Below are 24,428 nucleotides of genomic sequence, written 5' to 3'. Positions count from 1 at the left end.
ATAGCCTACCTCCTCTTTTGAGCGTCGTCCCCGGCGCTCCCGCAGGTCGACCTCCCGCGTCAGCCACTACAACGTAGTCGGTGCTGTAAAAAAAACACCCGCGACCCGACCGTGCCAGCCACCAAATTAGCGTGCAATTGAGGAGATACTTGGCCTCAACGTCACTGATCCCTCTTGGCAGCTTAACTGGATCTGGAGTTTTGTCTGGTTTGAGACCCTAATTCAGGACGGGGTATTGCGCTGGCCATCATATGTCCATTGATGGATGTAGAAACACTGGACCAAAGTAACTTTGTGTAAGGAAGGACGGGATTTAATACAGGTATATGAGGGACGGTAGAGCAAGTCTGTAACGAAACACCCAGATGGTTCGCGGCTACTGTCGCTTTTATTGTTAATAGCTTTCCTGCAGAACACGGGACTGGGATAGATGCCGAAGGTAGACGTCATCATCATTCTCCCATCCGTAGCCTATGTACTTCTTTCGCTCCGCTAAGGTTTACCACGCAGAAGTGGGAAACCAGGATACATGTCCTTTAAGATCGGGTTCGCTTTCCGCTGCTGCTAACGTAGCGTCCCGAGACTTCCCTGAAGACGAAAGAAGACACAATACTCGGGCAGAATATATGTATTCAGCACAGAGAAGGTGTCTGGGCTACTGGCATGGCCCAAAGGCCAGCCCACCCAGTGAGGTACAAAAAGGCTAATCCAAAGTACAAAAGTGGCGCCTCACCAATACCGAGAGATAAACCACCATCGTATTACAGTACTGTAAGGCTGATGCTATCATTCGAGCCATTATGCATTCGGTCAGAATATTTCCTGCAGTGTTAATCGCGCTTTGACCAAACACCTTTAATGACAGCAGCTATTGTCTGCTTGCTTTAGGCCGCACCCTTAGACTTCCAGCTTTTATCACTTAAACTTCTTTACCGTGATGGCATCAGCAACAACTCTAGCAATAGTTAGCGGATCTACTTTAATTATTTACCTACCAGAGATTCAAGAATACATATGTTGCTCTTTAAAAGGTTTGCATTGCCATGAGAAGACTCCTGAGTTTGATTAGTAGTGGTTGCGACGCATAACTTGTGCGGGTTTCAATGCGATTCCATGCATCACATGTGTAATACGATAGTGGTTTATCCCTCGGTTCTGGTGAGGCGCCACTTTTGTACTTTGAATTAGCCCCTTGTACCTCGCTGGGTGGGCTGGCCTTTTGGGGCCATGCCAATAGCCCGGACACCTCCGTGCTGAATATATACATTCTGCCCGAGTATTGTGTCTTCTTTCGTCTTCAGGGAGTCCCGGGACGCTACACATGCGTACCTTGTTAGATGGACTGCTTTTTGAATAAGTACAGGGTTCACTGGAAAGCATTGAGATAAAATTGCAGCCTCTTTACTTATGATTTCGCCTAGTCCTTCTGCCTGCGTAGCAGTTGGAAGTGCATACAGCTTCCCCTTTCAAGACCCTGCAAAATAGCATATTGCATGACAGTACGCCCCACACTTTACACTTATTCATAAATAATAAAGGAATGTTTTTTTGCAATTTCATTCGCACAAGCCTTCACTATTGTTGCATAAACTAATCACAGCTCATCGCATGTTTTCGTGCAGGATGAAATGCAAATACTAGCAAAATATTGCTTCGGAAGTGGAAGGACTTTTTCAAGTTGGCATAAACTGGACAAAAGCCAAAAGCTAATACTGGCATTTCTTGTTGTGTGTTTACAACTGCTAATAGAGGTACGTCTTTTCTCGGTTTACAGGTATCGGGCGTGATTTACAGGTTTCGGTGAATTGTTTAATGATGTAGAAAAAGAAGACTTCCAGCTATTCGTTGCACCAGTGTCGAAGTAGGATTAATGCTACCCTATCGAAGAATTCCTCACCATGACGCCTGAAATGGGCAGGCGATTGCAGAGGCTGAGGTTGCCTCGTAGTTTGACAAACAGCCTCTTCAGATAGCCCTTTTTATTTTTTGGTCTTTGTCCTCAACCCTCAGCATGGCTGGGCTTCTGTCTCGAGTGTGGTATTCCACGACAGGAACGAAGTCGATGTGATAGGCTTGTATCAAGGCGAGGATCCCCATTGGGGTATACATAGTGGGGTACGTAAATATCGCACTCCCTAAAAGGCTAATACTATGGAACAACTTATTTAGAAGTGGTGTAAAAGCTGAGCGAGATTTTGAGGCTAGCCTGAGCCTTGTACCAATCTCTTCTTTTAGGAAGAGCTCCCCCTCCCCCAAAGGGAGTGTTACCCCAGGTAGTAACGCCAAGCCCTGTGCACAAAGGGGTAGTAATTTGTACTTTGAGGCCTGTCTACGCTTTATTACCCGTCATTATACAAGGCTTGATATTGGGGCTGATGCCAAAAGTCTGTGAGCGTTTGTCGGTTCTGATGTAGCTCTACCTAGAACCTCTCCTCCCGCCGTGGTTTTAAGGTTTGGCAACCGGTCCGCAAAAGTTGTGGTTCTTGCTCATTTGGGTGGGGTTTGATTAGCGCTGTCACCAAAGCAGAATATCAAGCCATCTCCGGGTGCGTTGCAGGACACCTATACGGAAGAAAGCTGAGTATCTGAGGGCTGGACGGAGTATCTTGATTCTCAGGATGGTGGTCGAGTTTCAGAAAATCTCACTGTCCTCATCAATTGTTTCGACCTCATTTTTTAGGCTGGAGACATTTACTAGAGCTGACTCCTTTCAATGGGAAGGTGGGAAAGGTTACCCCTCTCTGGAGGCGTAATAGGCACATAATGGCCAATCGCCTGAGGATGGGCGCTCGCCGTTCATAAATAGCGCAACTATAGTATGAAAGCCAGAAATGCCATCAGTCACGGCCTGCTTAACTAATCTAATATGGTGGTCAAACAAGTTTGTAGAGCTTTTAGAGAAAACGGAAGTAGGGCAATGACTTCAGGAAGTTTCGTCAGTTTCCCGTATCTTCCCAACTAGGCGCAAGGCGTTTGTGATTTCTGCCTTTATGAAACGTATTCCCTGTCTTTACTGGTAAACAACTAAACCTAGATCTAGACAGTAATTTCATGCCTCAAGTGTCTGTCCTACTACGTGGGTGATCATGCGGCCGTTTACTACAAAATGCAGTGCCTCCTTTTGATCCTCAGGGAGGGTTGAGATTTACAGTACAAGTTGTGAGATCGCCTTGTACTATCCTATAAGCAAAAGGCGCTCCTCCTACTCGATTAATTAGTCCTGGCTTCTTCCAACAGAGAAGTTTTGCCGCGTTGTTTACGGGTTATGCTGTATCGAGTAGATGGATTTAAACCTCAGGCTTCTCTCTCTGCAGTCCAATACACACACGAGGCAGGCGCTGTCGCATGGCAAGGAAGTTGTGCTTCAGTGTTTTTATCTTCGTAGGCGATTAATGGTGTTAGCCAGCTCAGCTACTCAGTCACGCGCTTAGCCAGTCAGTCAGCAACCAATCCAAAAAAGGCATTAAAAAATGAAGAACAAGTTACTAGTCCTTGGAAGCAATTGTCATCTACAATATATGATTCGTAGAACACGTGTGCTTGGCTTCCGGGACTTTCGCTCCTCAGTTGCTTCTGCATGACTGGAAATTATGCTTCACAAGTTGACCTTGAGCTATTTTAACCAATAGTAACGCGAAATCGTCTAATCTGATCGGGAGTAGAGGGTTGTATTTAGCCTGAGACATATACCTTCGAATGGGCGGTACTCTCTCCTACCACATCGTTTCCAGTCACTATACAGCAAATCTGGCTAGATACTCCACTAGTCGAGTCAAACTTGATTCATTAGTATGCCGTGTTCAATCCGCGTGGTATGATCTGGGAATTTAAGCGGAGGAAGAAGTCGAAACTATCCGCCTCCACTGACTGACGCATCTCTCTTTTCCATAATGCGTGTTTATAAACGACTATGTGCATTTGGCGAGTTCCTACAAGTTACAACACGCCATCGAGGCAAAACATAAATGATTTACTGATACCAGTGGTTTAATTAAGTAGAAAACCGAATTAGATAAGCATTTCTCTACTCTTTCCCGGTCTTCTGATGCTCATCAAACCACAGCTGAGGTCGATGAAATTGTCTGAACTCCAATCTTCCGACCACACATAGCAACCTCTCTTCATCCTTCCTGAGTGTGCAACTCTGCTGTACATATTTCGCCTCGCCTCCCCACGAGGACGATTATCTAAACCTGCGCGGGTGTAGCCGAACTATCCTAATCGAGCTGCCCATGATCATCCTTCTGCTTCAGTCATTGCAAAGTCAGGAACGCTGACCAAGCAATTTAAGAGTTCTGTAAAGACAGGGAGACAGTGATGCATCTCAAGGGTTCCGATGGATCCACAGATTCGTTGGTAAGCGTACAAATGCTTGAGAGAAGCCGTTTTTCGGTGATATGATAATAGGACTGACCCAATCGTAAATTCATAACTTTGAGATGGTGGACAAAATCTGCTAAGATTGAAGAGTCCGCCTGTATAAACACACAATTCGGACATGTGGCATTCTGTTGGAGCATTTCAAGTAGAAAATGACAGTTTTGCCCATGTGTCATCGCTTGGATTAATCGGTGATGTTAAATAAGCTGGAGTGGAGGTGAGTCTAGATAAAGCCTCATTGTCTTCATGCAAAACGTAGGTTTGTTTGTACAGGTACTCTGGCGTCTGCGGTCTTCTGCAATTCTCTAGGTGTCTTACACCATTTTCAGGAAGAATTCCACACCACACCAGTTCTAATTTTGTTAGGTAGATTGTCGACTAAAGGAAGCATCTGCCGTGGATCCCCAAATCGGAGGCAATTCATAATTGAGGGTTCACGAACACCACGTCTTACTCCCTAAACTCGTGAATGACAATGAGAAACTGATCAATGCAAAGAATACTTCCCCCATGGGGCTGACCGCATTATCTAGTTGCGGATATACGGGTCGGGAGCAGAGGCGGCGCCGGATAAGGGCATCTTTGGATAAAAACCACTGGCGTTGTCGTCTGCCCCTCTTGAAACCATACCACAGACGACAAATAACTCTGTAATTACTTTCATATTCTTTGACGTTTTTTGCGTCCACTGACCTATAGACTTCTAGTTTTCAATGAGTGGCAGGTGAGAAGAAGCGTGGGAACTTTTCGCGACAATTGAGGAAAGACTTGACTACACTGTCCATAAAAAGTTAAATGCATCCAGAAACGACTTGGTTTTTCGATTTTCCAAAATGAGTTTTAAAAACTCTGTCATATACGAGCTGCAATTGCTCCTCGGAAGGGAGTCAGTCCGTTGGTGCGATGCCATTTAAAACTCTCACCCTGATGTAAGGGGTTAGGAGAAAATTAATTGTAATACGATGGTTGTTTATCCCTCGGTACTGGTGAAGAGCCGCTTCTGACTTGGCCATTGTGCCCCGCTGGGTGGGCTGGCCTTTGGGCCATGCCAGTAGCCCAGACACCTTCTCTATGCTGAATACATATATTCTGCCTAAGTATTGTGTCTTCTTTTGTCTTCAGGAAAGTCTCCCGACGCTACATAGTAAATAACACGTTTATTCAAACTGCTTTTCGTCCCATTAGCAAACTGACCTTCTTACCAATGGCTAATTAGGTTACTCCACTCGATTACCATGGACCTGACTTCTTATAGCAGGGATGTGGGGGTAAAGCGATTTTTTTTTCTGAAATGGGATTGACAGGAATGCTTGAGAATATTTCCTTTCATATGACATCTATGAGGAGGGGCAGGAAGAGGGGGGAGAAAGTGCACACTTTTCTCGGTGGGATCGACTACTTCCTCATGTGTAGCAGCTGCGTCTTTGCAGAACATCACCTCAATATCGCTAACCCCGACACAATCACTAAAGCCGAAGTATGCGGTCAAGTGTAGGATTGGAAGAGACTTGGTCTCGCCAGCTTGTACGCACAACGCGGGTGGGGCATGGAACAGAGTAGCAATTTAGAGCAGTCAAGTTGGGGGGCTGCATTCATTGTATTTGTCGTGGCTAGTCAGGTGACCAATAGTAGCAGCAATACCGACGAAGCGGGGGCTTGTTAATAAACCAAAACGTGACCAATAGCGAACCGACAAATGCTCTCGCGATAAAGACGTCAGCGACTTGGCGGAAGGCAACCGAATTTAGAAAATGGGGAAATGAGGAGGCAAAAGTGGGCAACAACTGCTGTGTGGAATTTACAGTCGCATTCAGTGCTTGCTTTTCTCAATGACAAATTACCTGACTAGAAACTAATTGCCTTCAAAGGGGGATGCCTGGGGAAGCCAAGTATACCTTTACAACCCTAGTTAAAGGTCATACTATTAATAACGATTAACGGGTCAATAATGTTAAGACTGCGATAGCAGTACTAATAGAGGAGTTTCTCAGTCGTCGACTCGCCCACCTTTTCCTGGTGAATAATGGCGGCTTTGATTACGAATAACAGACACAGATCCTCACTCTTAGATCACTAACAAACGGTCGTGTTAAAAAAGCTACTGACGTAAAGTGAGGAGGGAGAGAGTAACTACATGCGGTTCAGAATTCGCACGCAGTTCTTTAGTATCACCTGCTCTGCCACCACCATCATCAGATCAAACAGTTTTACAGAACACTATGCTCACGACTGCAAATAAATTCACTGCACTAAACGGTCTAGTTACAAGTTTTTTTCTGTCCCTAGGCTGACTCAACGCTTTAATGAGAATCTCAGTGACGCATTAAGGGAAGAGTGGTGCCAAAAGCTAGGAAATGCTTAAAAGCGCAGGCCCAGAATTAGCTGTAGCTTATACGGAATAGTCTATCGCACAAATAACTACAAACAACACATACGTCCATACGTGAGGATACGCGAGTAAACATACTTAAGGTTTATTATCCACTTCTCTTGAAAACACCGAGAATCTGATCCTGCAACTTACAAATGAACTCAAATGCTTGCCCCTGTTCATCACCGCCTAAAATAACCTTCCTTATATGCAAAGTACGTGCTTTACAGCAATTTTACGGCACTTAGCCGAGTTTGGTTTTTTCGAATGAGAGGGTGGGAAAACGAACACGATAGTTCTCTTTCAGCATGACCCAACAACGGCTATTGATGTCAGCGGATCAATTAGGTAGTTTGAAACTTCGTCCGTTTGTATCACCTCAAAGTGACACACACCCTTTCAGCATCATAAACTAGAATGCTTACTGTGCTTTTAGCCCTAAGTAGCCTTCACACTGCAAAAGCCCATTTTCGAAAAAAATGTGAAGGCTGAAACACGGAAGAGGTGCCAGTTGAGCAGAAATGTGAGTACTCTGTTTAACGATGTAAACAAATGTTGTGGCATTTGAACGAAGTAAATTAGGCCCCTAGTTTTTGTTGCTCTGGTTGTTTGCGGACTGAGGGCACCTAAAATGCAGTCTTTTAAATTCCTCTATCTTAGGTTGATAAGCAAATTTTAGAAGCCTCGCTAACACACCCAAACAATTAATCAACAATTCATCGCATGACATCAACCCGACAGCGCCTAACTACGAATAACGAGGGCAAGTGGAAGTTAATTTCTAATCCACTAGGTTACGAATAACATCAGCTTTTAAAGGATACTTAGTTATATTTAACAGTCAGATAAAGTCGAATATGTGTCTCTTAATGTGAAAGTTACGATCGCTTTGTTATTCTAATTGCCAATCAACTTCCTTTGAGGATACCGTATTCTGACTACAAACAACCCCAGTGCTTTGTCACCGCGCTTTTGATGACTGGTAGATCGTGTATTCGACAACACCCCCTTATTATTTGACTGTGAAGGGAGAACTAACATAAGGATGCTGTTGTTAGTGATTTTGGAGTTGGGACCGCACACACGTTACATGTATCACAGTTGAGACCTGTTAGCCATGTTCGGATAGCTGAGCTGTTTAGTTTGTGGACAGACGTGAACACCGACGAACGTACACGAGGGGAGGGAGGCTGAACATTGAGAGAGAAGAAGGTAAGGCGGGGAGAGGAGAGAGGTGTGATGATGAAAGTCAAGGTACACGTAGCTGACGTAGACTGTGAGGGAGTGAAAGTCAGGCAAGAAGTTCTTGCACCACTCTCACGAAATTGACTGGTTGGTAAAATGTAATCTAAAGTGGGGAGAAGAGGTAAAAGTAATTAATGAGAGATAGAAGAATGAATCAGGAGTCCCTAATGGAGTCATTTGAGGCCCTAGTTTTCGGGATCCTTGGCGTGAATATCCTCTGGAAGCCTCCCAGAATGGCAAAAGTTGGGTCATCAAAACCCACGAACACGGATTCCTTGAGAGTAATGACCAATTAGTAAGGTGACAAGAAACGGCGGTCCCGCGTGTTACCGAACAGTGGAAGATAGCCCAGACAGATGCTGGTCAGATGAAAAGGCGTAGGAGGGACCAAACTCGAAACAGTTGTTCCCAAGAAAAGTGTGCAGTAGAAAAAATCATCTCGCCTTCAGAAAGGAAAGGCTTGAAGGGATAATATGGCATGGAACCTGCAAGATATAGCCCAATCCTTAAACCCGCATGATTTCTTGATGTGAATGGCTCGTTCAGCCTTGCGCTGTACTTCCATTCCAGGTGATGTAAAGGCAAACCCTATCGACGCCTAGGAGATGAACCATCGCGTTGACAATCGGAGCCCCTCTTCACTTCAGTGATGCCAACCGAAGAAGAGCAAGACATACGTCAAGACCGACACCCAAAAACGCAAGGGAGAAGCTACGGTATAAAAGTAAATAATGTCCAGGATTTGACAGCCCTCCGTCAATCGACTTTACACCGCCTGGTCCTATGGTGAATCAATAACTACGAGGGTGACTCAAGGGCAACGAAAGTAATTCACACACACACTGCTGTCATCAGATGCTTACTGTGTGACATGAAGGCATCCATTTGAGAGGCATAAAGACTTCGTACTTCTCTGGGAAGGTCCCACAATAAATAGATGATTTACCAAGATCACGACTACTCTGCTGTCATGATTCCATTGGTACAAATGACAGCACTCACATCGGTTGGCAGGTGACAGCCTTTGCTCTTTTCTTTTTTTGTCAAAACGATTGCCGTATGTATCAATCTTTTCTTTTTTGCATCACAAGCCTGAAAGAAGTACTGAATCACCTTCGCTTCCTCCTTTTTTTACTGGATGTTCTAATGCAGTGACATTAGTTAGCGAAAAGACGCAAGGAGATGAAGAGCTTATTTCAAAGATGACGGGAAATACGCCGATCTGTTGAATGCGTAAACTACGAGGCAGACTCGAACGCGCAGGTCTTTCAGAATGCGAAAACTCCCAAGTATCCGGCTCCGCGTCTTTCGGATGAACCTCCCCCCTCCTCCCATACCAAAAGCATCCTGTCTAGTAGATTGTCAGGAAGGGGGTTGAGCAGATCGAGGATGAGACGTAGGGCAAGACACCAACTGACATCCGGTTTACTGCCTTACAACACCAGTTACCGGCATGTCTCCGATCTCATTCTATCTACCTGCCTTTCATCTCCCTTCCTCGGACTCCTCCGACCAATCATAAGACGGTTACCGATTTATAAGCAACCTCAAGGTCATTACTCACCATGATTCACCACAATTCCTTAAATTTCTTGGATACATTAAATTTTGATACAATTGACAGTTAAAGATGTGACGTGAAGTTGTGAAGTGTCATAAAAAAATCATGCATTGTTGTGAAGGCCGAACAGAAGGAGAAAGGATTCAAATGTTACCGCAGCTGCTTTGCGATTCGTCACGCCTAATTAACCCAAGTGTTGGAAGACCACACTCTACTTTTAAATAGGCCTTTGCGAAAAAGCGGAAAAAGAAATGGTAACTTCATTTATTTGGAGCGGGGCCTAAAGACTGGCTGGAGTGTCCGGCGTTGATTGCTTACCCTTTGATGTGCCTCCTGTATTTCCCAGTTGACGACAGTGACGATAATGTGATGCTTCTAGAAGAGACACATGACTATTTGATGACATCATTCAGCTTCGTGATTTGACACTTTATAGGCTTCCTTAGTTATCTTTCCTCTTTCCTTACCAACCTTTGGGGGGATATTGCTGCGGAATGTTTTTAGAAGGCATACAATGAGTTAATGATGTGAGTCCTTGTGGAACAAGGCACATATCAATGCCCTATAGAGCAGAGGGTAGTTCAAACCATCATGGAATGTGCCAGGTAGTTGACACTAGTCGCATTCTAGTCGTCCTACTTATTTACAAAATGAGTAGTACAAATGGGACAAAGGAACTCGTCAGCATGAATTGCTCCGGTGCGGTAGGAAATCACAGACCATGGAAGATTCTGGATTTTATTATCAGCATCAAACGCACATCCTCCCGAAACATTTATTAGTAGCGCACTGTAGACTGACAGACACACAGTCTTCCGCCTTCACCTGCCTGAACAGCTTTAACAACGAAGAATTGGACAGCCTATGCGGCTTGGTAACCAGCGTGCACCAACTTTCCGAACCGCATGGCTCTCGTTTCCAGGATTTGACGTTCCAGGCACTGTCTATGCGTGCTTGCTCACAGGACTGACTGTCATGATATGAGCCGAAAACCACCATGGCTGACATTGTCAATGAAAGGCGTCCATGCGACCGATGACACCGTCCAAATTACCACAGCTGGACAACTGAGCATCCCACCAATGCAACATACGGTGCTGCAATTAACCGATGCTAGTAAAGAATTGCAAACTGAAGTAATAGATCTTTGATCAGAAGAAACTTTGCTCCTCACTACACGCACTCCCTTCCATTCACGCTCCACCACGATGATTGGGCAGACTCATGAAATACCCACTGGATATGGGCAAAGCGGCACACCTACTACTAACTTCCGCAGGCGGTACTACCTCCTTATCATCCCAATTTGAAGCCGCCAGATCTCACAAATAATACGCTACTTTGATGGGTCACTTCAAAGAAGGTTAACTTCTTGGTGCACTAGTTGGCCATCTTTACCTCCTTGGACACGTTCACTGATGCCCCAAATGAGACATCAAAGGGTCAAAATAATCGACTGATTACCATTAAATAAAGGCCTCTGCTGCAGATGGCAGGATTCACTGACCCAGGAAAAAACCATTCCCTTTGACATCTACCTTGATGGGAAAGGGCCAACGGGTAATTGTCCACTTGGAGCCATAGACCTGAACCAGATGAATTCCTGCCAATGTAAAGCAATGAACAGCAGGCAAAGCATGAATACCTTATGCCGTAAGTCGCTTCTTGAGGCGCTGACAAGCAAGCAAATGGCATGCAACTAGCAGAAATGGACTTCCAAAGCCACATTCACTCTTTTGCCCCCAAACAATATATCACCTCCAATCAATGAGATAAAGGAGAGAGAAGAAGGGGAGGGCATCAAAGCCTCATGGCCGAAAGCCACCGTTAGTGTAAGGGGAAAGGAATAAGCATTACCTTATTAACAAGCGCACGATTTGTTCTTTGTGGACTTGGCATTTTCCAAGTGAATGCCTCCATTAGAATTCCTTGTGGCCTTGTGAACTCGGGTCTTGGTAACTGACTCCTCGATCCGCTTCATTACCAGATCCAGAAGCATATCAATTGCTGCGGAGACGTTCTTTCCACTTAGTGCACTGGTCTCTATGTAGGGCACTCTAAAAGGTAAGAGAGAACTGCCATTATGAGGGAACATCTACATGAAAAGTTCTCCCGAAATTTGGAGTTCCTAGAAGATTCTACTCGCGACAGTAGATTAAATGGTCATTTCAGTCCTGTTTTTTGTGTCATTCCACTGTCGAGTCAAAAAGATTTCGTATCCAGAAGGGAAAAACAGGCATTGAGCTCCAGACTTCAAGAGGCATCATCATGAAGGAGGGACTGGAAGTCTTGAACCACGGATTCCCATGCACACATCCAATGTGGAAGTCATTGACCAATATCTTCACTACAACCACTGCAAGTCAGATCATCCTCTCACTCAACAGATAGGAAAGGTGATGATGGTGATGCTGATGAGTAGCAACTCTATGCCTCCAAGTCCCACGGAATGCATTTATTGGGAAAGAAGGCTTCATTTTAGAAGCCCAGTGGTGAAAAAAAGCACAAGGTCAGACTGATAAGCCTGTCAAAAGCACTATTCAATCACTTATCAAAGATGGGTGAGAAAGGTTAGGCTTTTAAACCCGCGATAGTGTCAAAGTTGACAAGGTGTTGTCAAGGCAAGAAAACCACTTTATTAAGTAGAGATTATCAAGAAGGAATCGACAAAAACCCTTCTAACAAAAAAGTCATATTGCAGCTTTGCCACTGATAGCTCATAGCCCTCTATGACAGACCACTCTTTCGTGCTGCCCGCTCAGATTGCCAGAAGATACCTCAGCCGTAGTAGAAGTGTATTGTACTTCAGAAATGACATTTCTTCGCGTCAGTCATCCTTTACTCATGTACGCGTCATCAGAGGTGAGGTGTAGCAGAGCGCTAGGCTAACTCGTGGCAGTAGCCAGCCCTCAGGCATGCTGGTATATAGCGGCTGTGATTGGTCGCCTAGGACAGTGAACTCACAGTGCCTCTGCCAACTCACGGGTTTTCACACTACACAGGCTAGCATCTGTTGTGTAAATAATGTAACAGTGGGGCTACAAAAGGCAGCAACTTCTGTTTACTATCTGTTAATTCATAAAATAACTCCGCCTTTTGTCCCCCTTCGTGCCAGGTGGGCAGGCGGTCGTTATTCAGGTTTCATGATGCCTTAATAATTGAATCCGAAGAGGCTTCAAATCTATCTTTCAGGGCATTTTGGCCTTTAGGCTGGTCATTTCTGAGTTTTACTATTTCATTCTACCCTCTGACATGGCTAGCTGTGTTGCCTATGTAGGCGACGTGTGGTCTCAAGGAGAAAAGTTGGCGCGTTACACCTATGTGACACCAGTAGTGAATGTGTTAAATTAAGAATCTGAAGGTCAGTAAACCCAATGTTGGAACATTGGCAAAACGCAGTTGACGAATCTGCACAAAAAAAATAAAAAAGGAATCAAAGAGGAGACAAGACAGGCAGCCAACTACCAACCAGGGTGGATTTGGTGATCGATAGGCAGGTGTATCAAATGGAACTGCTAATAGCTGTTGTTGTTGTCGTCGTTGTCAAAATGTACAATTATCCGCCTCTGCCTATGTCCACCTAAGAAGGGAATTTAGTTGGGACATCTCGAATGGAAGTAAGGTCAAGCAGAAGCTCATTACCTTAGGACTAGGTTCGAGAATCGAACGGCCTTCCAAGTGACCTCATTTGTTGACCGGCTAAGTGGCGAAATCGGATTATCTTCTGCTGCTCTCAGAGTTGCAAAAGCAAAAAAGAGACCAAACTAAGACAGACAGATATCAGGAAGGCCTTTAAGCGGAAAAGGGATGTAGAGAAGAAACGAAGCGAAATGAGCCCCCTGTAGAGCAGTATCAGTGTCTCAGAGAATTCCACTCCCTTGATATGGGAAATTTCATCGAAACTCATAAGGTGCAAGCCGCTGTCAAGGCAGTTAATATTGAAAACCTCCCCACCGTGATGAAATTACAATACCGCGCCACCATTTCCGTCATCATCATCATTATTACTATTGTTATTATCACCATCTCCATCTCAATACACTCGACTCGACTAGCATTGGTTACCGTAAGGTATGAGTATGTGTGTAACTTAATAAACCCGAACTTGCATCATGTCTTCTTTACCTCAAATTAATAAAAATGGAATACGCGAGTCATTGAAAATAAGGCGCACCTTGCAATGTAGGTTACAGTTTGTAAGAGAGCAGTTTATTCTGCTCATGTCCACGATTAGGGGCGTCTCGCAAATACACTTCCACGATAGTGACATGGAGTCCTGCTGCATGCTGATTACTATAAATACACGATTCCGTGGGAAATTACAGCAGATTGACACACAAAGTGCCGTGACTAACCGTAAACATTACTTGTAAAATTATCTCCTAACAAAATTGGCTAGCAGAGCACATGACAGCCTTAAGGGGCGTCAGAACCGTCGAACTTAGAAGTCCCCTTAGTGAAGGGGAAAATTGCTTCGCCCAGATTCGATTGTAATTACCTACGCAGCAGAGTAATTACAGAGATCACTAGACACTGTAAAGCAGGTCTTTCCGAATTCACGTCGCTACACCTCTCTCAGGCCTTTTTGTATTCAAGCACAGATATAGTCAAGACGCACCTGGAAATACAAGGTAACTTACTGCAACTCTTGAGCCAACCTCTGCGCATCAGACGTAGATATAACACGTTCTTCTGTCTTATCCGCCTTGTTCCCCACCAGAATTACGTCAGGCCGTTCACAATAGGCATGTTGACAGAGTAGATTCATCCACTCTCGACAGCTGAGAAGGCTCTTCTCGTTGGTCAGATCGAAGACCAGGAGGAATCCCATGGAGTCGCGAAGAAAGACGGTGCATAGACTGCGAAATCTGAAATTCATGAAGAAAATGTATAAATTAATTTACAAGTTGTGTATACAACCGTGATGGCAAGGTGGTTTGTGTGAGCATAATGTAATCAGTCCTTTTTGGTGGATTTGACTGCATCGGTTAATTAATTAGAAGACTCAACAAGATAAATACGGGGAAAAACCAGGACAGGTAATTCTAAGATGGATTTATGTATCCGCTTCCTTCCTTAGCCATCAATACACCGTTTCTTTAAAAACGAAGCATCACCTTTCTGCAGTCAATACATTGTTGACATTCCTCATTTTTCCCCACAGTCTATCAGAAGAAAGCGGACAATGGAACAAGAGGTTTATTTAAACTCCCCCCCCACTCGCAGACAACAACTAAGCTGCCAAGTAAAAAGCAGATTTTATCATCAATGACGATAGTCTATTCACTTCTGTGGTAGATGCAATACATGATGGATAAATAGCGGGAAAAAGTTTTCCTACTTGGTTAAAAGAGTTTTAAGAAGCCGAAAAAAAGACAAAAAAAAAGACAAAAAATGGCAAAGTTTGCAATTTTCGGAGCAGCTTTTTTCACGATTTGACCAGTGATCGGCAACCAATCAAGGTCGTAAGGCAGCCGAATAACTCCACTAATAATTTGCCTCTCATGATAAAGTGTCAGGCTTTAAATGTGGTCCTTGTATACCTTCAAAACTGTCTGATATAAAGCTGAGACCAGGCTGGATGCAATGTCAATGTAGCAGTGGTTGTGTGAAAAATTAAGCTAAAAAGAAATTTCTATGTCACCATTTACAAACGATTAAGGGTGTTATCGAAGAAGCCGGAGAACACTCACATTAGCTTTTTATGTCAAACATCACATTCACCTAATTTATTGAGCTGTTTTATGTTTTAAGGTGCTTTCAGACCCAAAAACTTCCGCGTGCTAAAATCCGAACATCCTGTTTAAGATGTAAACTACGAGAACGAGAGAGGAATGGAGGGTGGAAAAATAAAACTTGCCCACTTTTTACTTCAATCCTTATCAATAGAGCACAAATAAAAGTTTAATCCAGTTCATTCGTCTCAAGGGCTGAAAAAATATTTTAAAGCCCGACACATCGCCTAAGTCTTTCCGAATTTCGGAAGATTAGGCAAAGAAAACTCGAGAAAGCAGGAGCAATTTCCAGATATCATACAGGCAGAGTTAGGAAAACTCAAAGAAAATGAGGAGGCATTCATTTTAACAACCAGACACATCTACTGCGCAACATAAATCTCAAATTAGTGTGTGACAGTCACGCAACTTAGTAAATGTCAAAAATAATATATAATAAAGATTGGGAGAAAAGATCGAATAAGAGCGATGGAAATGCTTTACTGAAAAGTTAACTAACAATCTCGCCCCAAAATAATAGAAGTCTAAGCACTATAACAAAAAGCAATCAATTTTACCAAACTCGGTGATTTAAGTGCTAACGCTATTTTGAATCTCGCATTCAAGTATATTTCTCGACACCTAAGCAATAAAAATGACACAGTAAAAAGTGGAACATCAAAGAAGGCAAATTTACGCACTGAACAAACACTCAGAGACAACATTACCAAATAAGTCATAGCATAATATTTTGTTAGGGGTAAACATTACTCAAAAAACAACGCAACGATGAAAGCACAGAGATTATAACGAAATGGATTATTCTAGGTCAAATGATAAAGAGAACGAACCTTTCCTGACCTGCGGTATCCCAAAGCTGCAAGTAAAGTCGCTGTTTCTGGCCCAAAAGTCCACTCGCATCCTGTTTATTTTCACGAATAACGCGTTTTTGCCTAAAATCCACACCCACTGTCGCGTTCATGTCGACGTTGAAAACCCCATCAGTGTACTGATAAAGAAGGCTAGTCTTTCCAACATTACTATCGCCTAAAAAAATACTCTAAATTAAACAAGCTAAGAAATAAACTTTAAAAAAACCTCAAAGTAAGTGCCTCGACAACATAAAAAGAAAAAATAGTTTTAGGAGGCAGCTACAATATGTAGGTGACTGAAATGCAAGTAGGATAAAACCGAGCGAAAATCAAAATGGCAACGCCTAGTTTTTGCAAGTAACCTGACCTAATGCCAATAGTTTAATCAAATAATCGTAGTCTTCTTCATCACGGCCCCTCTCCGCGAACATATCGACAGAAGAACGTTTGAAAAGTCCCACAAATGGGGAGATTCTGTATTCTTCATTCAATCAATTAAAACACAATATTATGATAAGGCCTGAACAATTTTAGCATAACAAATAAAATACTGTTTTAACAAAGAGTATTAGGGCTGTAATCAAATTGCAGATATCCGGCTAAAAATAGTCAAATAAATTTACACATTTTATTTTGTTTTTAAGCATTTTACTTTATGCGTTGGCAAACTTTTATAAATATAATATTTTTAGGGAATCACAACTTGCTCTAAAATATAAGCTGTTTTTGAAGGACAGAATTATCTGACGAAATTGGAACAGTCACCCTTATTTTTGGATAGATTATTTAACTGGACGTTGAACCTCGCAAGTGCCTCACTCACTGCAAGTTGTTATTTCGCTCTGAGACTTTAATTTTAGCCTACATTAGTGTGGAGCAAGACTCCTCGGTCTCCGCTTCCCGATTCCTAGCGTTCCTAGACAAGCCCGGTTGGTTTACTTTGGACATCTTTATTAAAGACGACAAGATGTATAGGGAAAATACAATATTCAAGAAGGAGGGGAGCCGCAGTCACTAGGTAAGGGAGAGGGCGATCCAGTTACCAGGTTCGAATTTCCTGCTTGCCTCCTCCCTGAAAGGCACATTAGAACAACATAAGTATTACATTAGTAGCCATTCTTCCCTTAGGTACGTCAGCAGCACAGTAATGTCCCTTGCTTCGACTTCGGAGAATAATTGAGGAGTTATTCAAATTGTAACCTTGAGCAAATTAAGCATAAAAATCTTTTTTTAGATTTAGTACCACTTTTTTTTCTATGGAAAACATTTATCTTGGCTGAATGAGTCTTTAAAGCCTCTTAAAGGAAGGGTAAAAATGGCGTCTTCTAATGGCATTTAGTTTAATCCTGCGTCCTACAGCAATGGTAGTGACATGTAATACTTATGTTGTTTCAATATACCGTTCAGGGAGAAGGCAAGCAGGAAATTCGGATCTCGTGACCGGGTCGTCCTCTCCCGTACCCGGTGACTACGGTTCCTTTCCTTCTTAAACGTTGTATTTTCTCTCTCCATCTTTTCATCTTTAATAAATATGTCCAAAATGAATCAACTGGGCGTGTCCTAGAATGCTAGGAACAGGGACGCGGAGACCGACGAGCCTCGCTCCACAGACAAGCATAGTAACATTACATTCAAACCTTTGTAATATTGTTAGCCACGCAAATAGGCGGTGTCATCTTCACCTTTTTACCAACTTCTAGGAACTCAGGTAGGTAGATGGATGGGTACTATTGAAACTGGAACATTGCGACCATTCTCCTTAAAAACCACTAAAATGATTTTTCAAAACACTTTTACATATATGCCAGAGTACTTATAAATCGGAACTGGCATACAGGTTGCTTTTACTACAGATTATCGCCTGTCTCTGTGCAGAATAAAGTTAATGCCCATCCGATTTCCATCACACAGCACAAATCGAATGGAGCGTGAAATCCATTGAAATGCCAGAGATTAACCAGTGACGTTGGGTTCAAACACCCACTTAGTTGCTCTTGAGCTCAATGACTGTAGCTATTGTGGGCAATCAAACAAGAGAAACATGAACATCAATTATAAAAAGTGGCTAAGTAGTTGTCACACATTTCGTCTAGCTGAGAGTGTTTAGCTGTGTGGCCACTTCAATCTCCACAGATTGTGGTTCCTCCCTGTGACCTGCCCTATAAGCCAAGCAACTGGGTATCCCAACTCTTCAAAACGTTATTTTTATATTATAGAGCCTTGAGCCCTCCATAAAAGTGTGCAAGATTAATGGGATAGCTAGAAGGGTGTATTGTGAGTAGAAATAAGGTCGGCAAGGACTCGAGTGGATAGGTTCAAGAGTGGATCAAGTGTAGCGTCCCGAGACTTCCCTGAAGACGAAAGAAGACACAATACTCGGGCAGAATATATGTATTCAGCACAGAGAAGGTGTCTGGGCTACTGGCATGGTCCGAAGGCCAGCCCACCCAGTGAGGTACAAGAAGGCTAATCCAAAGTACGAAAGTGGCGCCTCGCCAATACTGGGGGACAAACCACCATCGTACTACACGAGCATTGAAATATGTTCGACTGCGAGTTTAAAGTAAATTAAATGTAGCTATAATTTCAAAAATATCAATTTCACTGTTGCTGTGTAGTCAACATGGCACCCAACTTCCATAACTTTTGTTTTTTTCAATAGTGCTTGACTGTTTATTTTTTAAGCCTACATTATTTAATTACTTCTGTTTTACTGTCTTGCGTCCATTTGCCTAACCATACTTACGGAAGTATTTTTCGATTAGATATATTCAGTAGATCTTTTGATATTATGCCTTACCTTTGGTCGCTAATTCATCCTTATTTTTATTGCGAATAAATGCAAGGGTTATTTTAGATGGCAGACAAGCTGGTTGATTTTGCCAAGGTTAAATCGGCGCACTAAACCTTGCGTGACGCTCGCAATGCTCAGGCGGGTTTTGCCGCGTTTTTAGTAACTGTACCACATGTCTCTCTTCTGCTTCATTTCTTTTGCAAAGATTTTCTCACCTGCTTGTACAATGAATTCGCTGAGCTTGTTTAATATTTTTAGCCTTCCGACAGCGATTAGATTTTACGTCAGTAACGTGTACTATTGTTTGAGTGTTTGTTAACTCATTTTAAATGGTTCTTTAACTTGCGATTCCATATTACCCCTGTAGTACGTTTTGGACTTACTGGTCTCTGTTTGTTGCCTTCGCCCTGGTTGTACCCTGTAAAGCCCAAGATGACGAATTCATCGAATTTTATGACCCTGATGAAGGTTTTTTGTTGATTTTTTATTGTGAAATGATTGTGTAAACATTAGTTGAGGTGGAAAGTCTTATTCACCGAGAACCGGTGAGAGATATGTCTTTCAACGACTTTGAGCAACCGATGGAAAATGAGTCTGAAGATTTGGATCATGAAGTGTGTTTCAATTTTCTTTTCTTAGTCAAATCGTGAGGATTTCATTTAGAACTTAATTTTGTTTTTAAAATAGTCCATTCGGGGAATTGAGCCGGATGATGAGGAGTTTGAAGGATTCATTCCTCGTAAGGCTGAATCTGAAAGTGGTGACCCTACCTCGAATAAACCTCTTTTGAAAGTAGCAAAAGTAAGTTCTTTTGTTTTAAACTTTTTTCTGTCAATGTGCATGCTATTCTTAAGCATTTAGAAATATTAGGGATATTTATTATTACTTTCGTCGGGTGTTAAGTGTGATTATGCTTCCCTAAAAATCATTATTCATCCTATTTTTATAAAGGAAATTTTCGTTTTCTGCCACCTTTTATTCTTATTGCTTTGACCTTTTTGGGATTGATTTTTATAGTTTAAAATATTGAATCTTTTCACCTACGCAGAGCCGTAAAACAATACTGAGGAAATCATGTATTTGAATCACGGTAGGAATCCCCCTAAATGATAGTTGTGCTTCTTCTGTGGTCTTCTGAGTGCATCCACCTTCGGACATTGGAAGTGGCTTTCAGTCCTTGGATCGATTGGTGATTCCCTTATACGCGTTTGTTCAATCAAAACTGCATCGTTGTCTCCTACAGCCTGCATTACTTGAGTGGTTAGATGGTCGAAAGGCATTCTTTGCTAGCTCTTGCAATCTAGACCTCTTTAGAAATACACTACTTGAAGCGTTGTTGAAGAAAGTATCAATACAGTCATGTCCGGAATAGGTCAAGGACTAACCGCCTTGATGCCTGCTGCTGTTTCAAGTACGCTGTGGGCTTGGCATAAATAAGGGTTTATGTTGTCGTTTTGGAAATTGATGGCGATTGACTGAATCTTCTTTTGCGGTCCATAATCTTAGTTAAAAATTGGTAGTTAACCCTTTCAACCAAATTTTGGCGTTGAAATAAGTTGTTTTGGGGCCACTCGCCCTTAAATCGTCAGTTGATTCATTTTACTCCTTCAGCGATTCACCCATTTCTCCATAATCTGTTTGATTTTCACTGGCTGGGTGCGTTATGCATTGATTGATTCAACCGTTTACTGGGAACGCCTGGGCCATCGGAGTTTTCTATCTACCTACCCATCCTACCGTTTTTACTCATTTGAGCATTCGTGCGTCTCCATTTCATTCGTCTTTCATTGCTTTAGCAATTGTCAACCGTACATGCATAATTCATTAAGTCGCTCATGGTTTATTTTGATATTACCCATGTTTGATTTACTCACCCATCTCCCTACTCACTCGTTCTTTCCTGATTTGCTGGTACATTTGTTATCCCGTCGCTTCATTGACTATTGCGTTGGCTGTTCCATCGGTTCACTAATGTTGCGTCCTTTATTGTTTCACGACTTCCTCCTTGACCTTTGCAAGAATTCATGCCTTCATTAATCCATTTGTCCACTAAGTTATCTGTGTGCATTGCCTTCTTTCCGCCTCTTTCTTAGTAAATCAGTTTATTCATCCCTCCCTCGTATTGGTTCATCTCCAAACCATTTCGTTAATGCGGGTGCTTATGGATTTGCCAAAATACATTTGATGCGTGGGAACACCTCTCGTGGCCCTTTTTAGTCTGTATTCTTGTCGAAACTTCTATCAACCCACCCATCTACCCAACTTTTCGCATATTTCTTCCTCTTATCACCCATCATTCCAATTTAACATTTTCTCGTCTTATCTCCTCACTCACCCGTAAATTCACCTATAGATGCAGCCTAACCATTCATGTGCACCTCGGTTCACCTGTTTATGTATTAAAGCATCCATCAGTATTTGTGATTGCCTATTCATTTATTTGTGCAGTTGTTCAGTCATGTACTGACCCTTCACTAAGAGTCTTCTGGACAAGCATTGATCCCTCCAGCCACGATCGTCGTGAGTGTTTGAGGCTTATCCACACAGTGACATCAATTGATTGAAACGGCTGTCAAATTTGCGAAGGGCACTCTCTTTATTTCTCTCTCCTCCTAGGTGCCACCAACCTTTCGTTCGTTGGAGCATTACGTCTTTGAAATGTTCTTCCTCGCTTTCATATTCCTTTATTTGGTGAACTACATGCACGGTCGGGCTACCAATTCGCGTCTAGCTGCAGCCTGGTTTGCGGCACATGAGAATCTCCTCTCCACCAACTTTTCCATGGTTGGTGACGACACTTCGGCAACTCCAGAAGGAAATCAGGAAAGGGAAACGAGTAGGGGGGGTGAGAAATCTTCTTCGAATCGGCGTCTCATCCGTGAATCCGATAGCCTCTACACCCTTTGGTGTTCCGGTCGGGTGGCTTGCACCGGTATGATGGTGGAACTTCGTCTAATGAAGCGTCAGGATCTTCCTTCCCTTTTTCTCCACTGGCTTCATCGTCCAAAGTCGGGTGTCAACGCCGCAACCATTGCCTCCGACGATCGGGTGGTAGTGAAAGTGGTTCTCGAAGATGGGGAAATGGACACTTGGGTGATGGCAGTGGGAGTGAAGAAATCCATAACGATGTTGGCAAAGGACCACTTTGATTTAGCAACATATCCGGTGGATAGGAGGGGGCAGAGGTTCAACGGCGTGCCGGAAGGGATGATTGTGCTGAGTGAGATTGCGGAGGCGACAGCAACAATTTTGAACCCGACGGTAAATTCTGGAAGGTGTTCCGGATATTTAAAACTGCAAAGTTTGCAGACTCAAGTTGATTACTTTCAAGCTGCTTACTGCCCATGCTGCTATCATCGCAGGTGTGATGTTCTGGTTTTCTTATCTGAGTATCCACGGCATGCATTTGTAGCATATTTAGTTAAAAGGAATGGTTTAGAATAGAATAACGAACGACAACTTAAATTAGTGAGTGTCATTGGGGGTTGTGCTGGCGGTTGATCTTCTCAGCGACTTTGATGGCAAATGTATTTAGTTGCGTTGAATAGTGGTAGCTGAGGGATGAGTGAATAAACCTGGAACGAATGCATGAGTGAAGCTGGAAGTAATAACCTAATAAATTGACAAGTTGATGAGTGTATTTCGGATGGCTGAATGGGTGTATCAATAATGTGTGGTTCGTTCGACTAGAAATAGGTGACGGCTGGACAGATGGTTGGATGAGTGCGTGACATGTTTTTAGTTGTTTCCTCTTGAAATTTAATTTTCTCCCTTCTGCTTGCATTCACAGGTTCTCAAAGTCATTAACGATCATCAAAGCGCCATCGAGTACATCTACATTTCGGATCAGTATTCAGGTCCAAAGGCTTCTATGGAGTAAGGCACCAACTCTAGCCCACTTTCCTTTGTGGGACCTTAAAACTGGCTAAAAGAACGCAGTGATCATTCCTGTGGGCAATAACTTGCGGAAGGGCCGAGAAAATAGGAGTTTTTTGCTATCAGCGAGGAAGCCGGATCGCCGTAGATTTTTGGGGTTTTGACTCGTTTTAAGCGTCATCCTTGACACTTCCCCTTGGTTCAAAGTCCTCCTCCGAAATATACCTAACCACGAGGAAAAAATGAGGTCGACGCTGGGATGCCAATGTGATTTCATTAGAACAGGAAGATTCTTCATTCATATTGACTGTAGCGATCCAGATGCTGTGTGGGTTTCGAGGCAAAATTCACGTGTCTGGAGGCTACATGGAAGTGATTATCGTGTTCGTGTCCGTAACAATGCTGTGGGTAGTTCTTTCACGAGCGATTTCTCTTCGTTCATAATTAGTCTCTCTTAACTGTCGAACTTGAGATTGTGGTGAGTGCCAACAGTCGACATACACAGATTCAGTCACCTTCAGCATGGTTACTTCATCTACCATTCCCCGTGTACCATGCTTGTCGACCTTCCGAAATGCGTTTGTTTATCGCTGCCACTACTGTAGCTCTATTACTGACGTGTAAGAGAACAAAAAAGCCGGTAGCAGAACTCCATGCGATGACAATCTCGAGGGTTAATTCGCGGTAGGCTGTGAAGGCCCATATCACGATAGGATTCTCTGTACCCAGTTATATCTGCTCAAATATCAGTCATACAAGCACAGTGTGGGCGTGATTTTCTTGACCAATTGTTCTTCTTCCTTTTCAGAGAACTTAAACCACCGAAACCTGAAGAAATTCAAAAAGTTCTCATCTTCTCTTTCATTTGTAAGAAACCTCGATGTCGTCTTCTCCCTGCTCACCCTTCCGTCTGTCCATTTGTTCTTAAAGTGACTTGGTTTTTTAGTGGATGAAAAAGATGTGGAGGCTATGAAGCCGCTCTTCAACTTTGTTTTTTACCTGACTGAGAAGACTCGCAAATTACGACTCGGAAAGGAGGTTTGTTCCATTATACTTCTGTATTTGCCAAATTATCTACTTAAATACGGGTAAGTAGTCGTGGTCTTGGGTATTTTTGACAGGCCAAGGCCAAGTCAGATCGAGCCCGAACGAAGGTCAGTGAGACACTTCTGAAGTCTGTACAAGCAGCACGGCAGGAGGCGGCACAAAATCGTCGCGATGAGCAACGTAGAGCCGTGAAGGAGCGCATAATGACAGAAGAGGATCCGGAAAAGGCTCGACGACTTGAGGTGAGGGTTCTTAAAGCCTAGGATGCATCCTTCGGTAGACTAATCCCGCTTAAAACACCTTTTGCATTTTTTTTTCTTTGCCTCAAATAGTTTCTCTATCTCTCGGCTTGTCTATTTTTGTAGGAGAGAGAACAGAAACGAGAGAATCGGAAACGCCAGCAACGAATCAAGATGGTGAAAATGAAGGGCATGTGATCTAGCGTTGATTACCGTTAAATTTTCCAATGTGTCTGTATGGAGGTAGTTTTCGCTTCCTCTCAATTATGTACAAATGATTCAATGAAGTAGATGTCCTCATGTGCTCATATTGGCGGTTTTTTTTCGTT

The 24,428-nt window shown here is 43.0% G+C and overlaps 2 protein-coding genes across 2 annotated transcripts; one reads left to right on the top strand and one right to left on the bottom strand. All coding sequences in view use genetic code 11, as the record gives it.

Annotated features, from left to right (window-relative positions):
* Window positions 1-7,785: 7,785 nt before the first annotated feature.
* Window positions 7,786-16,574, bottom strand: EGR_06615 (Ras-related protein Rab-27A; the record flags this gene model as incomplete). Its single annotated transcript, XM_024495864.1, has 5 exons — window positions 7,786-8,099; window positions 11,424-11,614; window positions 14,198-14,425; window positions 16,123-16,318; window positions 16,511-16,574. The coding sequence occupies 5 exons, from the start codon at window positions 16,572-16,574 to the stop codon at window positions 7,786-7,788; spliced, it is 993 nt and encodes a 330-aa protein (XP_024349722.1).
* A 1,995-nt stretch (window positions 16,575-18,569) lies between these two features.
* EGR_06614 (Coiled-coil domain-containing protein 47) lies at window positions 18,570-24,297 on the top strand (the record flags this gene model as incomplete). Its single annotated transcript, XM_024495863.1, has 10 exons — window positions 18,570-18,598; window positions 19,305-19,405; window positions 19,451-19,551; window positions 19,625-19,738; window positions 21,554-22,198; window positions 22,728-22,813; window positions 23,622-23,680; window positions 23,760-23,851; window positions 23,935-24,102; window positions 24,226-24,297. 10 exons carry the CDS (start codon window positions 18,570-18,572, stop codon window positions 24,295-24,297), a joined length of 1,467 nt encoding a protein of 488 aa, XP_024349721.1.
* Between the last annotated feature and the right edge of the window lie 131 nt (window positions 24,298-24,428).

This window comes from Echinococcus granulosus, assembly GCF_000524195.1.
Source record: "Echinococcus granulosus chromosome Unknown EG_S00060, whole genome shotgun sequence".
Lineage (NCBI taxonomy): Eukaryota > Metazoa > Platyhelminthes > Cestoda > Cyclophyllidea > Taeniidae > Echinococcus > Echinococcus granulosus.
This window is presented reverse-complemented; position numbering and strand designations above follow the sequence as displayed.